Raw genomic sequence first — 17160 nt, 5'->3', positions numbered from 1 at the left:
AAAAAAAAAAAAAGAGGGTGTGTTTTGGTATATGTTGTTTTGATGATGATCAAGTCTGTTCTGCTCTCAAAGTATTCTTAATATTACCCCTATCCCTAGTCCTATAGCGATCAGAACTCTAACAAAAGTGTCTACCTCTTCAGTTTCATCAAAGACTGAAGAAGGCGCAGTTCTTTTACTAGTGAGTGCATCAAGATTAGTGACAAGAAAGCTGAACTGTATTCTGAGTTTTCTTGGAATCATTATAAGAAGCAGAGCAAATGAGTCTTCAAATCTTGTTTTCCCAAGCAGTAAAATAAAATATGTTGGTGGTGCTCAACTGATATTTGAATAGATTCTGATTTCTTACGTAATTTTTTCTTTGTTTCATATAACTGATGAATTCTTTGAGAAACATGACAGTATTTAGCCATTATATATGTGCCAATATTTCAAATATAGCATCTGAATTTCCTCTCCTCAGCAATTTCAAACAGTTGACAAGTGAAACTGAATACATGACAATTAACGGGACAACAATGAAAAATCTTGAAATTTTACAGAATCAGGTAAGGAAAAATATAGTGTTTTTTTGTTTTAATTGCTGAAATTTTCAGAGCTGTCTGACATACTGTTCCTAATGAATTTGGCTTAGTTAGTTTGAAAATTTCACCCAGATGTTTAAATCATTTTGAATGGGATCAGACTGAAGGAGGATTATATTTTAAGAGGTATAAATGAAAGATAATCTCTAATGGGTTTTAGTATGAGTTAGGAACTTTATTGTATTTTGAATAGCAAAAAGTTTTCCTAAAGTTTTAGACTACTTTAGCAAGAGCAGTCAGGTGATGCAGATGCAATAGCATTTGTTTTTCGTCTATGCTACTGGTTCATGTACAGACATAACTTAACAGGTTGAATTCATTAGATTCGTTTTTTACAAACATTTTCTTGCTAAAGAAAAAACATATTCAAGTAACTCATGACTGCTGGAGTTTTGTGCAAGGTGTTATTCATTAGAAACATCAATAAACATGCTTTAGTTGCAATATGTTATAGTCTAAATAGACAGCTTACATAGTGTAGTGAATTGATGGTTAAGTTAAAAATAATTGTTTATTTTTATTATTTTAGACTGATTTGAAAACAAAAGGAAGCCTCCTTTGGGTCTTGGATCATACTAAAACTTCCTTTGGTCGTCGGAGACTGAAGAAATGGGTAACTCAACCGCTCATGAAATCCAGGTTAGATATCTCTTTTTCTTAGGCTAAATATATATTTTAAATCCTTACTGCATTTTACTAGTTATTTTTACTGTTACACCTGTGATGTGTTGCATATTAAGTGTTTCTTTCTATTAGTTTGGAAATGTGATGACTGCTCACTCATATATTTTAAGCTATGGTTTATTTTGCAATGATTAGAAATGCTTTATTTTGTAACATGTATCATGCTAATTTTTACTTTATCTTGAAAAGCACTTTGCCTCTTCTAATTTTCCCTTGCAGGCTTTATTGGACTGTAAAACTTAACCTTTAATGCAGAATAAATAACAACAGTATTGAGTCTTTCCATTTGATATTTGTTGCCTACAATTTGAGTTTCTGGATTTCGTCCTTGGAATGTGAATTCCTTGAGAGTTATCAACATCGAATTTACTCAGTTACTGTGTTACTATCTTCAACTATACTGTACAGAAAATAGTTAAGAGAATTGTAGGATTTGGAAGGGACCTCTGGAGATCATCTAGTCCAACCCCTGCAAAAGCAGGTTCCATACAGTAGGTTACATAGGAAAGCAACCAGGTGGGTTCTGAATACTCCAGGTATCCATAACTTCTCTGAGAAGCTTGTTCCTGTGCTCTGCCATCCTCAAAGTAAAGAAGCTTCATGTTCAAATTGAACTTCCTCTGTTTTATTTTGTGTTCATTGCCTCTTGACTAGTTGCAGTGCACCGCCTAAAAGCCTGGCCCCATCCATTTTACTCCTGCTTGATAAGATCCCCTCTTGGTCTTCTCTTCTCTAGGCTTTCTGCATAAGAGAGATGTTCCCAGACCCTAACTAAAATAACTTTTCCCTCTATTTTACTTCTGTACTTTTGATTTGCTAATATCAGAAATGAGCCAGATCTAAATGAACAAGTATACCAATGTTTTAGCACCATGCTGCTATTGATAGATAGTACACGTTTTTATGGAAGCTTTTTTTTTGGCCAATTTTTAATATTCTAAATCGCTATATGATTCTGATGTATGGCTACTAAATTTTTTTCCTAACCTTTTTGTAAGGCTTTTTGTCAACAGTGTTTAAGAAAAAAGCATGTAACTATTTTTTCCCCACCTTTGTTGCTGATGTGAAGTATCATAGACCTGTTTCCTTTGTAGAAGCCATACTGGTTGGTACGGAAATTTTTGACAAGGCTTTAATATATTTATTTCAGTATGACTTTTTTTCTGTTTGTGTTTTTCTTCTGATAATAGATTGTATAGAATGTACTCACTTAAAAATGGCTTTACCCTTCCTAAATTCTACTTTGGAGAAGTTAATTATCTGCCTGGTGTTCACGTTAAAAGCATATGGATAGAATTTCTGGGCCACTTTACAGAAATAAATTGAAATAGATTACTTTAAACCTTTTGCAGCCCATAGGCACCCTACAGCCTTTTGGGAATTGTTTGTAAAGTTGTCAGTGGGGGGAGCCAGAGCACAGGCTCAGGGCTCATGCAGGAGCAGCACTGAGATTAAGAACCTGTAAAGGAATGGCTCTAACCACCTTGCTCTCAGATCGTTGCATGTATGCCACAGGTGAAGCAGTCTTCAACAGTAGTGCAGGCACACTTGTCTGGCCACAAGGGATAAAAAAAAAAAATTCTTGCAAGAGGACTTAAGGGTTTCTTTTTTAACCAGTAAATTTTAATTTGTATTCTCCTTTGTATCAGTGCAGAACCAATGGTAGAAGTTAGCAGTTTTGAACTCTTCTTTCTTCTCTGCTCTTTATTACTCCTAGAGAGCTAAGACTTCTCCTTTTTAAGTCTTTTTTCTCAGTATGGTAGAAAGTTCTATGGCTAGAGTCTTTGTTTGAAGTGAAAAAAAGCTATATTGTTTCTTTGTATTTTTTCCGTCCTGACTAGAAGTTGTAATTTTCGCATGTAATTTCACGTAATAGTGCATCAAACATCCAGTGTTATGGTTTCCAGTAATGAACACAAATGCACTTAAAGAACATTCTGTAATTCTAATTCACCTGTGCCTCCTGGAGTGACATTTTCAATAAGATTTTTGTACTGCAGCCTTTCCAGTCAGTAGGTAAGTGCGTTTCCCCTGGCATATCAAAAAGTGAGAGAGTGTAATTACAGCTCTGTGCCTTAAAGTTGGAAACCACTTGGAATGATGGATAAGCTTCCACTGGAAAAACACTATGTCAAGTTTAATAAAGATAGAATTTGTATGGACAGATTACTTGGGCAATCTTGAAGGCAACCATTAGATCGTCAGTAGTGTAACATATTTAGAGAATACCAAGAAAATGTTTTAAGCATTAGGCATATGCGATTTTGGAAAGCAAAACAAACAGGCATAAGGTGTAAGGTCCTTACTTGCCAGGTTGTACTAAGATGGCAATGATGAGAATGATGCACTGAAGACTTTTTATTTTTTTTAGGAGGAATTGGAAAAGTCACTGTTTTTTGTACAAGTTACGTTTGTGCAAATTGCAGAAATATTATCTTGACTTGCCTGTATTGCCTTTGAAGTTTCATCAAGTATCTTTCTCACCTAAATTTTGTGAGAGAAGTGAAAAGAAAATAGTTGAGTTAGTTGGAACATTTTTGACTGAAAAAACATGCTGTTTCCTTGGGCCATGAAGTTTGAGCAGGAGAAGAAAGAGATGCTGTCACACTCAACAGTCAAAAAGCTAAGGCACTGGTCTCAGGATACAGCATTTAAACACAACGTTATATTTTTTTTTGTCCTTGTATGTGCAGCATTTATTAGTAATTTATAATATAAAACTGTAATTAATCTAAGAATCTTAGAACCTGATGTGAGGCAGTCGTTACTTTTTCAGTAGCTATCAGGGAAAGGAAAAATATCTTTTGTTGTATGTAATGGATATGTTGGTATGTGATTGTGGAATGAAGGGAAGTATAAGGCAGTAAGAGTCCACCATGGTGAAGGAAAACAGAAGGAAATGGAAGATCACTTGGAGAAGGAAGATCTGCCTGCTGTAAGTGAAGATCATGTCGAAGACCATCTAAAGAACCCGAAGGTGCACAAGTCCATGGGACATAATGAAATCCATCCATGAGTTCTGAGGGAACTGGTGGATGAAGCTGCCAAGCCACTATTCATCATATTTGAGAGGTCATGGCAATCTGATGAAGTTTCCACTGACTGGAAAAGGGGAAACACAACCCCCATTTTCAAGAAGGGAAAAAAAGAAGTTCCAGGGAACTGCAAGCCAGTCAGTCTCATCTCTGTGCCTGACAAGAAAATGGGGCAGATCCTCCTGAAGGACCTACTAAGGCAAGTGGAAAATAAAGATGAGGTAACTGGTGGTAACCAACATGGCTTCACCAAGGGCAAATTGTGCCTGACAAACTTAGTGGCTTTTTATGATGGAGTTACAGTGTCAGTAGATAAAGAGCAACTGATGTCATCTACGTGGACTTGTGCAAAGTATTTGATACTGTCCCATATGACATCTCAGTTGCCAAATTGGAGAAAAATGGTTTTGATGGATGGACCACTTGTTGGATTAGGAATTGGCTGGATGGTTGTAGTCAAAGAGTTGTGGTCAACAGCTCAATGTCCAAGTGGAGACCTGTGATGAGTGGCGTTCCTCAGGAATCGCTGCTGGGACTGGTCTTATTTAACATCTTTGTAGGTGATATGGACAGTGGGATCAAGTGCACCCTCAGCAAGTTTGCAGACAAGAGCAAGTTGAGTGGTGCAGTTGACATGCTAGAGGGAAGGGATGCCATCCAGAGGGACTTGGAGGGGCTTGAGAAGTGGGCCCATGCCAACCTCCTGAAGTTCAAGAATGCCAATGGTTGGGGCAATCCCAAGCACAAATACAGATTGAGCAGAGAATGGCTTGAGAGCAGCCCTGAGGAGAAGTATTTGGGAGTGCTGGTGGATGAAAGACTCAACATGAGCATTCAGTGTGCGCTTGCAGCCCAGAAGGCCAACTTTATCCTGGGTTGCACCGAGAGAAGCGTGACCAGCTTTCCACGTCAAGGGACGTGATTCTGCCTCTCTACTTGGCTCTTGTGAGACCCTACTTGGAGTACTGCATCCAGTTCTGGAGGCATGGACAAGGAGAAAATGGAGCTGTTGGAGTGGATCCAGAGGAGGGCTGTGAAGATGGTCTGTACAATCAATGAATATACAGATGATATAGTATATCCAGGAATTTGGCTGACGTAATTATTGTACTGAAGTAGGAAAAAAAAAAAGACACCCACCCTATTCTGGGCTCATGTAATAGACTCTGGTGGAGCAGATCTCCAGAAGAGATCCTTCCCCACTGGTGGTCAACTCTTAAATGGGTCTAGGAGAAGTGGAGCCAGGCTCCACCCCTTTCTGCAGCACAGGTAAATTGCCTTCATTTGTACTCCCATGGCTGACTCATTGCTTGCCTCAGGTGATTAATCAGAGGTTCAGGCCATGATTCAGCAGCCCTGTACAATGATTAGAGGGCTGGAGCATCTCCCTTACGAGGACTGTCTGAGAGAGCTTCTCAGCTTGGAGAAAAGAAGGCTCCAAGGTAATCTGATAGTGGTCTTCCTAAAAGAGGCCTACAGGAAAGTTGGGAAGGCATTTTTTATCAGGGCCTATGTGATGGGATGAGAAGAAATTTTTTTAAACTGGAGGAGAGAAGACTGAGACTAGATATCTGGAAGAAATTCTTTACTGTGAGGGCGATGAGACACTAGAACAGGTTGCTCAGTGATGCTGTGGATGCCTCCTCCCTGGAAGCATTCAAGGCCAGACTGGATGGGGCTATGAACAACCTGGTCTAGTGGGAGGTGTCCCTGCCTATAGCAGGAGGGTTGGAACTACACCATCTTAAAGGTCCCTTCCAACCCAAACCATTCTGTGATTCTTACATCTCCCATTCATACTCGCTGAGTATTGCAGCTGACTTCAAGCTCTAGCTATGCTGCTTGTAGGGTCAGGAGTCTGAACAGAACACACAACTGTTGAACTAATACTGCACCCTTTTTCTCACTGAGTAGTAATTTGTGCCTGTGCCTTGCCCAGCTGTTGGTTCTTCCACAGTATGTAGGAAGTCCTGTTACTATGATGTCAAATGAACATCTTCCACTTTGCTGGGGTTGGCTGGAATTTAACAAAGAGTTCAAATCTGAAAAAGGTGGATGGATAGAACAATTAATTGGAATCTCATTATTAAAATTAAATCAGGCTTTAAAGCTAGTAAAGCTATGATGATGTGCTTAAAGTAGAATGTGAGATAAATGATGAATATATCATATAGAGCAGTTTATAGCCATTGCAAGGGAATGTGTATGCAGATAACTTTGTGGCCTGTATGTATGGAACAGAATACATTGCATAAGAGTTTTTTTTCCTGGTCTATTTCTGGAAAGATAGAATATCTTAAATACCAGTGGGTGGATACCATGAAGTTTCATTTCTAGTGCTGTAGCCAAGGATAAGGTAGATACTTTGCCAACTGAGCAAAAGATAACCTGGGAAATGGAAAACTGTTTAGTTTATGAGTTAGAAAAGTTTACGCTGTAAAATTTGAAAAGCTTACATGGTAGGGAGGTAACTTGAAGTGATAAAATGTTCGTTGTGTGTGCGACATGAATACGTTAGATTGCACAACTCTCTGGCTTTTATTAGGACAGTATTTATTTTATTTTGAAGGTGTTCATGGTTTGAAGTAGCTTGGGCGGACTGAGGGATCTGTGGTGAGCTTCTTTAATATTCTGATGTGTATGCCTTAGCATTTTGCTGTGTTACGTGTGAAGAGCAAAAGTTAGCTTAACAAGGTTAGGGATATGGTCACAGACAGCAGAGCTCCTTAAGCATACACAGTTCAGAAGTGATGCAACTGCAAGCACGGAAGGCATACTCCATGCTTTGGTGTCAGTAGGTCTTGTCTGTGTCAGCCTGTGCAGAAATAGGAGAAAAAAAATACTTGCCTACACATACAACTTCAGGTGCATGTTTTGATGATATGTGTTGCTTCGGGTGTGTACTGCATGCTACAGAGCGTGCTAAGTGTAGTAGGGCAAACAGAGAGCAATAAGTAAAAAGCCTTTACAGGAATCTTCCATGTCCGTGTCTTCCATGCCCACCCTACCAGTAGCCCTGTTCCTGTACTCTGTGGATAAAGGCTGGGGACAGAGACATCACTCCTATCACTCCTGATTCCTCCAGGTCATTAATGCAAGTGCAAAAGTGTGAAATTAAGGAGTTAAAAAATATTCTTGACCACATCAGGTGGGTGACAGTGAAACCTCTTTCTGCTTGCCGCCAGGGGTACCAACAAATCACATGCTTAGAGAGCACACATTTTAGCCCTGCATATACACACCAACCTCCCTGTGTGTTCCACCGGTTTCATGTGCTTGTCTCCAGCACACATTATTAGCCAAAAATGATTAAAGGACTTTAATGTCCTTTAGTTTTGTGTATATTTTTTAGCTCAACTATGTATGTAACTGATTTATACTCGTTTGATCTTTCTCTAGTTACAGCTGATGCTTAAAACCTCAAGGAAGGAGGTAAATGTATTTATTTAGACAGCTGCTAAAAACATTTCAAGCTTTGTTTTTTGAAACTGGATAAACCATATTTTTAATTATCCCTCACAAACAAGATTTCTTTTTTTCCTTTTTTTCTAGTAGCCTTTGTAATGCCGTTTCTTTCTGTTCTGGATGCTTTTAAAAAGGCTTTTTCAAAGTCTTACAACATAGTACTGATAATATCTGTTAGTCTGAATAATGTGCTTGCAAGAGCATATAATGACCACAGCTTTAGCAATCTCTGAACTGCAGATGGTTCCTAATGTCTTTCCAAAGAACAGGAAGTATTCCTATTGCACATTGCCTTTTGTTTGGAGGAGATGTCCAACAAAACTGAGATGAAGAGAGTCCCTTTCAGGGATGTTGGCAATGACATGTCTTTTCTAATATAAAACTAGATCATTCTGATTTCTCTTGCTTTGAAAATATAGTACTATTGTATTTATATATCTCTACACAACTTACAGTCCTAAGAGAAAGTCTTTTGTGTTTGATTTTTACCTTGTTCCCATATCTAAGGCATCTGGGTAGTAAAGCAAACTACCTGAAAGTCTTTAAATAAACTCATCTTTATTCAGAGCTTGTCTGGTTACTGTTTTATACCATCAGCATCCAGACCTAGCTTAGAACCTTCTTTTGCAGCAGACATTAAGGAATGAAATCTGTCCCTCCTACAACACAATTTCATGGGCTAAATTTTCCTCCTAAGCATAAAGACTTTATAGCATCTGTGCCAATCTGAAATGCACAAATGCAGAACATATGCCTGAAATATCAAAATTGATATAGTAAAGAAAAAGACTGCAGCATCATCACATGTATTCATTCATTTTTGCTTGCTGTGTTTTGGTACCATTGAGTGTTGTCTCTTACTCTTTATAAGTGTAGTAATCAGGCATGCATTCATGTAAGCTAAAGTAGCAAACAATTCTCTTTTTTTCTCACAAATAGCTGAAATATACTGTGTGGGACCATAAACAAAAGTGTTTGATTGCCATTTGCATTTATTTTTTTATTTATTTTTTACATTCTTTTAACAGATGTGAAGACAAGGTTTATGGTATTTGTGTATTGCTGTTAAGTACTTGAGGTCCATATTGTCTGCTCCTGGCTGTGTGTTTATTTAAGGGAATGTTGGACCTCTGTGCAGGGGAAGGAGACATTGTGAGTTTTACAGTAAATGATTCTGTTTCTCCTGCATATGGAAAACCAAGTGAACAGATCCAGAAGGATGTTAATTTTTTTAGTTTTCACTTGAATTTAATTGTGGCAATCATTATTATACTTGTTTTTTACTCTTTAATTGGTGATAATGCATAAATTACAGTGGTCACAGCAGTTGAACAGTTCAAGATTTAGCCAATGAAGTCACTCAGATTCTAAAGAGAACCACTGAAGTAAAAAGCCACACAGACCTTTCTAAAGGATCACACAGTTTACTGATTTCCTAGTGGTAACTCTGCCATGACTTTGTGTTTTGATACCTGTAATTGCTTGCTGTGAGAGGAGAAAGTGGTTTAAAGCAGAAAACACTGTGCTATTTAGCAGCTTTTGAAAGCAGTAAACTCATCTGATGTGTTCAAATGCAAACAGTGCTCTGTAGGATGATCAAGAATCAGACAGTGTGACAGAATATAAAGGAACAGAAGTCTGTGCAGCTTTCATGTTGTCATGTGTTTGAAAGTAGCTGGTGTCAGAGATGTGGAGCATAAAACTGGACAGCTGGGAAATGTTACCTCCCCTGGGCATTCTCCCAGCGATGTGCAGTACAGGGACTTTCGCCAGCGCAAGAGATATCTGTGTGCCTCTTGGATTTTCCTAGAGTTTAGGTAATACATTTTCATTGTTCAAAGTAATTAGGGAGGAGGCTGCTACACATTGATCTAGACAGATCATGGAAAGCAGCTTTTGATGTTGTACATCCTTTATTATATTTTTGGAATATTCATTATATTTCACAAATTGGTGTGGTCTTCAAACAAATTTAGTAAGAGTAATTTCAATTCTATACTTTCACCGTACTTGAGCTTCCTATGATGAATGAACCCACATTTTCTGCATGTATTGTAAGTTAAAAGATGTTTAACAGATTCTTATTTGTAATTCTTTGCCTTGTGTAAATATAAAACTTTATGTGACTAAAGTTTTCTTGGGTTCTTACGTAATAGTTGTATAATTAGCTTCAGTATGCTTTAAAGGTAATGAGTAAGTATCACATCTAAAAATATTGGGTTTGCTTCATTGTATGAAAGATATCTAAACATCTTTCAGGTCTGTTAGAATTGCTGATTCAGACTGATAAGATGTTGAGGCACTAATTCATTACACTGCATTTGTGTCTGCAGCCTTCTGTTATGGCAAAATAATTTTTAGTGCAGGACTCAAATATTTTCCTATTTGCAAATTTTCTTTTTTACTTACATATTTAGCAGCAGAATAAAAGAGGACAATATAATATGACTTAATTTCAAGTCATTCTTCTAAAATACTAGAATGAAAAATATTTAAATACATTGCAAAGTGATTTTAGTATTATATTAATGATGTGTCTTAGTTTCAAACCACAACACAATGCTATTCTTAGATGGAGAGAATGGCAGAAGAGTTTTGCTTTGATTCAGCTGACTTCTGTTGCGTTATTTTGCAGATGACTGCTTGGAAAACTGGATAGATTTCAGATTTTTGACATGATTTATAAAGATGGGAAAGAATATGCTAATAGTGGACCTAAATAGAGAATGGAATAGTAGCCAATATATAAAATGTGAGACAGTTTCCTAGCATCAGTTGCTGACTTTCTTTGTATAAATGTTACTTTCAGATTTTCTCCTGGCAGATTATTTTTCAAAACCATACACAGATTAGAAACCCCCAACTGTACACTGAATAATTGTGCAGTGCAGAATAAATTTCTTTTCAGGTAGTTTAATGACTAATCAGCATAATATATTAGTCTCCACAAAATGTTTACTAGTGTAAGTAAAAATATTATAAAGTTTAAAAGCATCCTTTGAAATTCATCATCTGGCTCTTCTTTCTCTTTCCTGTCCTTCCCTCCCCATATATGTGCAGTTTTACATAACTCTTCACAGTCCTTCTGGCTTTCAAAATAGGAATCCCAGTATGATTTGTTTTCAGGTGGAAAAAGTGGGTCATCTGATACTGGATGCCATTCTCCTGACCCTTTCTGACTTGCAGGATTAAGGCAGAAAAACTGTATGGATGCTTAGTTTTAGATTGCTGAAGCTACAGTACCATAGCCATATGTGAGGGTGATTAAAGTGTGGATTAAGCTTTGAAGGGAGGAGTTTTTTTGAATATCTACATCTACTTTACATATTGTTGTGTGTTTTCAGATGGCCAAAGAGATACAATCATGCTGTTTGAATTTAGTGGTAGTGTTCTGGAATATGTGTGCTGCTTACATGGGCCTTTTATAATAAAAAAACAGATTATTTTCTTCCTTAAGATGCATGTGTTTGTGGTTTAGCAGCCTAGTTCACTCTCACACTGAACAGCATTCCAAGGTCTCGAGTACAGCAAGTTTTAATAACTCTGTGAAAATTTAATCATGGCTGATGATGCTGGCCTTTCAGAATTTCGACATAACTTTTAGCTAGCTTCAAAGTTACACACACAGAGTGCTTTATTATTTTGCCACTGACACTAACACATCCCAATTTCCTTTCCATTATCCAGCTGTCGTTCAGAAAGCCTCACTGTCTGAGGAACAGAACTTTTATCTGCTGTCTCAAATACATTGTGTGACAGCTAACAGCTTGCTCGTTGATTGTTTAGTTGTGTAACCCTGCTGGTACCATGCTGGTTGTCATGAGGTATGTGGCTGTGGTTCTTAGAGATAAAATTTAAAATTGAGGTGTGTTGTGTTGTATGCTGAAAGCAGCTGCTGTATCTTCAAGCAATTGCACTGTTGGTAGCTGCTTTCTGCTCCTGGTTTCTAAAGGCTGCCTGGCTGCCCAGAGCAACAGCAGAAGTGCTTAGCTATGTGATAAGTGATGTTTCCAAAGGAGAGGGATATTGTCAGGAAGAAGGTGGCATTTTCACAGTGTGCAGAGTGGAGCCCATGAAGTCTGATGTCTCTGCTTTGGGCTCGGAGAAAAACAGTCTGTCAGGGCAGAGATAGATTTTGGGGCCTGTGGTGTGATCTGAGGGTAGGCCATCTAGTTTGGAGGCAAAACAGCTCATTTCTGAGCTGTTCTGGGGCCAGGGTGGAGGAGTCCATCCCTGATCCCTGCAGTGGATGTGAAATAAGCCTTGCATTGTCTGAATCTACACCGACAGCAGTAGGTGAGGCATCACAAATCTTGGCGTTGTACAGCCAGGCCACACTGGGAATTGGTGTGTGCTATTTGTGATGGATGAGAGAATGGTTTTACTGTTTTAGGATACAGCAGTATGTCACTGAAAAACCCTGCAACTTAAGTGCTATTAGACTTATACGCATCTTGAGTGCACATACAGTCGTGATGTTTTCCCTTTCACATGTGGTGTAATAAAATTTCAAGGCCTCTTAGATTTAGCTGCCTTTGGGGCCACAGGCCTCTGACTGTCTGTTGTAAAGTCTGCAATCTGTGGAGCTGCCTGATTTTGTTGAATTTCTCACAGGGAGTGTTTGTTAGCAGCTATAGTGCCGAGTGACGTGGCAGTTCTGGAATAAAAGCCATGGACACTAGGCACTGAAAGCAAGACAGGCATTCTCTCTCAGATGCCTAACTTTGGATTATGGGTTTACTGTTCTATTTCCTATGCTCACTGACCTCTGAGCATCTAACTGTGAGAAGAGGCATGGGCTGGGCTGCATTTGCCTTGCACACACTTGGCTAGTTCATAAAGTGACAGCATCAAATGAGTGCTTTCTTCTGAGCCTACAAGGATGGATGGTCATGCATAGCAGCAGGAGCAGTATGGTAAATGTGGTGATTTATGGACTCTCTTTCTGAGGAGGAGAATGTTGGATAAAGTCTAGGTAGATGAAAACACATATTTTTGTTTTTGTTTTTTTTAATAAACACTGAACTGTCTCACTGAGATTTTTCAAGTTTCCTGGAATATCATGTTTCAGGTTCAGAGTTATTTGTTGGAAACTTTCAATCTGCCTACTTTCCAGCTTGCTAGTACCTGTATTGTGTGCCCACAGGCACATTGCTGAGGGACTCTGAGAAAAGATCTGATCTGGAAGAGATGTGTTTTTGCCATGAAATTTCAGCAAATTTTATCACAGATTTCACTTAGTTAACTTTGTTCTGTTGTGTGTGCAATTGCCACAGAGATAAAGCCTGAACGTGAAAAACTTTTGTTGTATCTCTTTTGCAGTCGTGTAAAGATAGCTTCCTCTTGCTTTGGCAAGATTTCCTTTGGGCTACATGCACAGAAGCTGCTCTTGTTCATAAGTTCCCAAAGACTCCGCATGTTTTGAACACGCTCATGTATATCTGATGTCAGTCTTTTGATAGAAAAAGTGTTGGGTTAATTTGGGTTGCACAAAAGTGCAACCAAAAACAAACAAACAACAAAAAAAAGGAGTTTATCTTTGTAAGAAAGGTGCAAAAACCTGTATAATTATTTGTTCAAATAAGAAAATGTTTGCTGAAGCTATGGACACCCCATTCCTGGAGGCACTCAACACCCAGGTTGGATGGGGCCCTGGGCAGCCTGATCTGTGGGTGGGAACCTGCCCACAGCTTGGAGCTGCCCCAAAGATTGGAGCTGGGTGGGCTTTAAAATCCCTTCCAACTCAAGCCATTCTGTTATTCTATGAGTCTATCATTATTTGTCTTCAGTCCTGGAATATGGAGATGCACGTTACAATTTTTGAACAAGACAAATCCTAATGTGGTTCTGATTATCAATCACTGCTCTGTGAAAAAGTAGAGAGGTAAAATGGAAACAAATATTTATGCTGTGTTGCAATAAAGTATGTGAGATGTAGTTAAAAAGCAAATTCTTCCTTCCCTTCCTCAGATCCCAGACTGGTACTTGACTGCAAATTCAGAGTAGAATATTTAGGACTGAGTGTTGCTCATTTTTGCATACCATTAGACAAATATGTAGACAGAGTCACAGTATATACTGAGCTGTTTTGAGCATAGAGAGGGCAAATGATTTAACATGTCCAGGCTGTTGTGCATCTTGAATGAAAGCTTACAATTTTACACATTTATAAATTTTGCTTATCTTTATGAGAACGTCAAAATATTAAAAAAGAAAATAGGGGTGGAAAACATGGAAAAAATTTGACTAGCTATATACCTTTCCTTCATAGAATTTTATTCATTGAGCTTGTGATTAATCTCTTACAGTGAAATAAATGCCCGGCTTGATGCTGTGTCTGAAATTCTCCTGTCAGAATCCAACGTGTTTGGCCAGATTCAGAATCTTCTTTGTAAGCTGCCAGATTTAGAGAGAGGTCTCTGCAGTGTTTTTCACAAAAAGGTATATCCACGATTACCCTAATGTATTATTTTCTAATTCTGTGTTTCAATCTCAGTGTACTTTTCATAGATTTTGCATATGTGTTTAAAAATATTTTCTTACCAGTATGACCGAAGCTGACATAATGAAGGGGTACAAGTTTATTAAAAAAATATTTTGCCTTATGGTAAACCCTTATGTTATCTTGCATGTTATCAGTGATTGTTGTTCAAAGAAGAAATATTTTAGTAAAATTAGAGTACAAATACAATGTACTGCTAACACTAACAGGAAAAACATTGAAGGTGTTCCTGTTTTAGTCACTGGATTGAGTGAGATGAGAGGATGTAGTAGGTCCTCGTGCCACCAGTTATTTCCTTTTAAAACAATGCATTACATTCTGTATACTTATCTAAAATCACACTTGCAAATAAAACCACTCGGCTGTAGTTAGCTGTTTAAATATGAGTGTTAGTTTGTTTATAAATTCTCTGATTTGGATCTCACTTGCACATTTTTATAAGAATTACTTGTAATGAGACACTGGCAATTCTCAGTTGAAGCAGATTAATGCACTAATAGTACCTAAGCAGTACTTCATGTTCTTTTATTTCACTGTTATATTTAGAGGTTTTGACAGCTTGTTTTAGATAAATTAATAGATGGGTAGATGGAGAGCAAAGTTGTAATTTCTTTGGATAGTACAGCACAAAGACTTCATCTCTGAAAATCTGAAACTCAAGTTCTTTTTAAGGCTTTAAGAGTGTTAGGCACACGGAGACACTTTCATATTTCAGTGAATGGATAACAGAGATCTGCCATCATGAAGTATGTGAAAAGAGGGAGTGTGCACCAACTTCGTCATTCTCTGCACAGTAGACACTCCTGTCTTGTTCTTCCTTTTGTCTATGTGTGTGTTAGTCTGTATCTGTTTGTTCAGGTCCTATTCCTTCCTGTTCTGCTTACTCTTTCAGCTTTAAAGTTGTCATTTTAGGTGGGACCATTCAGAGGTCATGGATTTTCATGTTATTTTTGGAATGAGGTGATGTTATCAACAACACTGGTAGGGTGTTTTGTGAATCAGATGTTAGGAAAAAGTTGCATTAGTGGAGGAGGGCCCCAGTAGAACCATCAGGAAAAGTAAATGGGGCGGAGGGAATGAGTTTTCTTGCTCTGAGCATGCAAATTGCTTTTGATGAATTAGCTTCCCATAGTAAAAATCTAGTTTGTTATCTGCAGCAGAATGTAGTAGAGTGCCCTGAGCACTGAGTAACCCCTCAAAATCTGTAGGACTTTGAGTAGATGATAGTGTCTCTGCAAGACAGGGTCTGTTTTGAATAAAGAAGCAAAAGCAAACTTTGGAAAGCAGATTCTGAAGTCTAGATAGATAGCGAACCTGACTGAAAAAAGGTCCCTTTGTAGTAGATGCATATTCAAGAACACAAAGTAACTGGTTTTCATGAATGATTATTCAGATTATCTAGTGAAGACTGCCATTTCAGTTTCCACTAGGAGTGTTTCCATTCTGTTAACCCCAGATGTCCGTCTCCCATATGTTCTGACATGAGATTCCTTTTCTGTATTTTCATTCCTACTGAGGAGCACAAAAAGACTGGAACACATTGACAAATGAACTAATCAACAATTAACTGTTAACTCTAATCGATGATGTGCCATAATGTAGTCTTTATAACTCACTGTTAACTACTGGAAAAATAGGAAAATCTGACAGGTATTTAATCTTTCAGATTCTTTGGGCTTCATTGATGTTAGCGTTTGAGAACATATGTTTCACAAAGGCTTCTGAAGTGTGCAGGGGTGGCTGTGTTGTGTCAGTTGTTTTGAATACCTTTCTTTCACATCAGTCACTGCAGAACTTCTGCTGTGTGATGAACTTTGTGCCTGTAACCTCTGGTGGAGACAGGAAAAAAAAAAAAAGAAGAAAAATCTGTACTCTGTTACAGAATCAACTTTGCAGGGCAAAATGTCTTTACTGGAACTCTTCTGGTAAATAAGTATGTCATCACTGTATATTTTCCTGACTTAATTTTTTAGTAAGTCAATTTATGATCCTTATCTTTTAGCATCGTGGAGGTTTGTAATTGCTAATCTGACCCTCCACAAGCTCCCATTGTCCCAAACCACCAAAAAATATTGCTTATCTAACCCCAGGTCTGGAGTTAGAACAGCATTCTTGTACAAACGGGGAGGAGAGGGAAAAAATTTTAGGCATTGCTTCGAAGGTGGTATTGGCAACTCCAAGTTTGCCCCAGTCTGGAAAGGAATTATGGGAATGATAATTACAGGAATGAGAGAAGCAATGTTACTGTTGCTATGGAGAGAGGAATTAATACCAGCACTACTTATTCTCAGTTTCTGCAGCTCCAGCACCTGACATCTTCCCAGACAGAAATGCCGTTAACCACGGCATAGCCTTACCCTTCTCTATGGCAAGAGCGGGATGGCTGGAGATGAAGAGATTTGAAGACCTCTTGGTAGAATTCAGAAGTTAACTTCAAAAGGCAAATGAGAAACAGGAGTGTTGTCTAACTCTGAGAAACAAGACTTTTGTCTAAATTTTGCCTGGAGCTGATGCACAATGAAATCTTGTTGGAAAAGACATCTCAAAATTCCTATTCTCTATTACAAGTTCAGGCCTACTCTACTGCTCTTGGAGGATACTGGGAGTTATGAATGGCTGGATCCTACCTTTTTTTCTTTCAGTTAAAGTGATGGCAGTGTGTAGAATGGCAAGACAGTTGTCTGAGTCCTATGCTTAAATGCGTTTAAGAACCTGTACAAAACAAACATGCTCCACATTTATAAATGTGTTCTACAAAGCCATTCCAATCTTGCTTTCTGGTATCATGTGGTGGTCTGTGTTTCAGAAGACAAATATTTGTACAGATTTAATCTGTAAGTGTTTATCTTATCTGTACCCTTGGCTCTATAAGCTTTTTTTTTTTTTTTTT

At 38.1% G+C, this 17160-nt stretch overlaps 1 protein-coding gene across 1 annotated transcript in view; it reads left to right on the top strand.

The window, feature by feature from the left end:
* Positions 1-17160, top strand: part of MSH3 (mutS homolog 3) — a 107541-nt gene that overhangs the window by 38788 nt on the left and 51593 nt on the right. The window contains exons 10-12 of the mRNA XM_010726110.3: positions 464-548; positions 1114-1223; positions 14077-14209. Of these exons, the coding sequence (XP_010724412.1) occupies positions 464-548; positions 1114-1223; positions 14077-14209 (328 nt within the window). The remainder of the gene's footprint in view (positions 1-463; positions 549-1113; positions 1224-14076; positions 14210-17160) is intronic.

This window comes from Meleagris gallopavo, chromosome Z (assembly GCF_000146605.3).
Source record: "Meleagris gallopavo isolate NT-WF06-2002-E0010 breed Aviagen turkey brand Nicholas breeding stock chromosome Z, Turkey_5.1, whole genome shotgun sequence".
In the NCBI taxonomy this organism is placed as follows: Eukaryota; Metazoa; Chordata; class Aves; order Galliformes; family Phasianidae; genus Meleagris; species Meleagris gallopavo.
The sequence above is the reverse complement of the archived record's forward strand: the minus strand, read 5'-3'. Positions and strand labels throughout refer to the sequence as shown.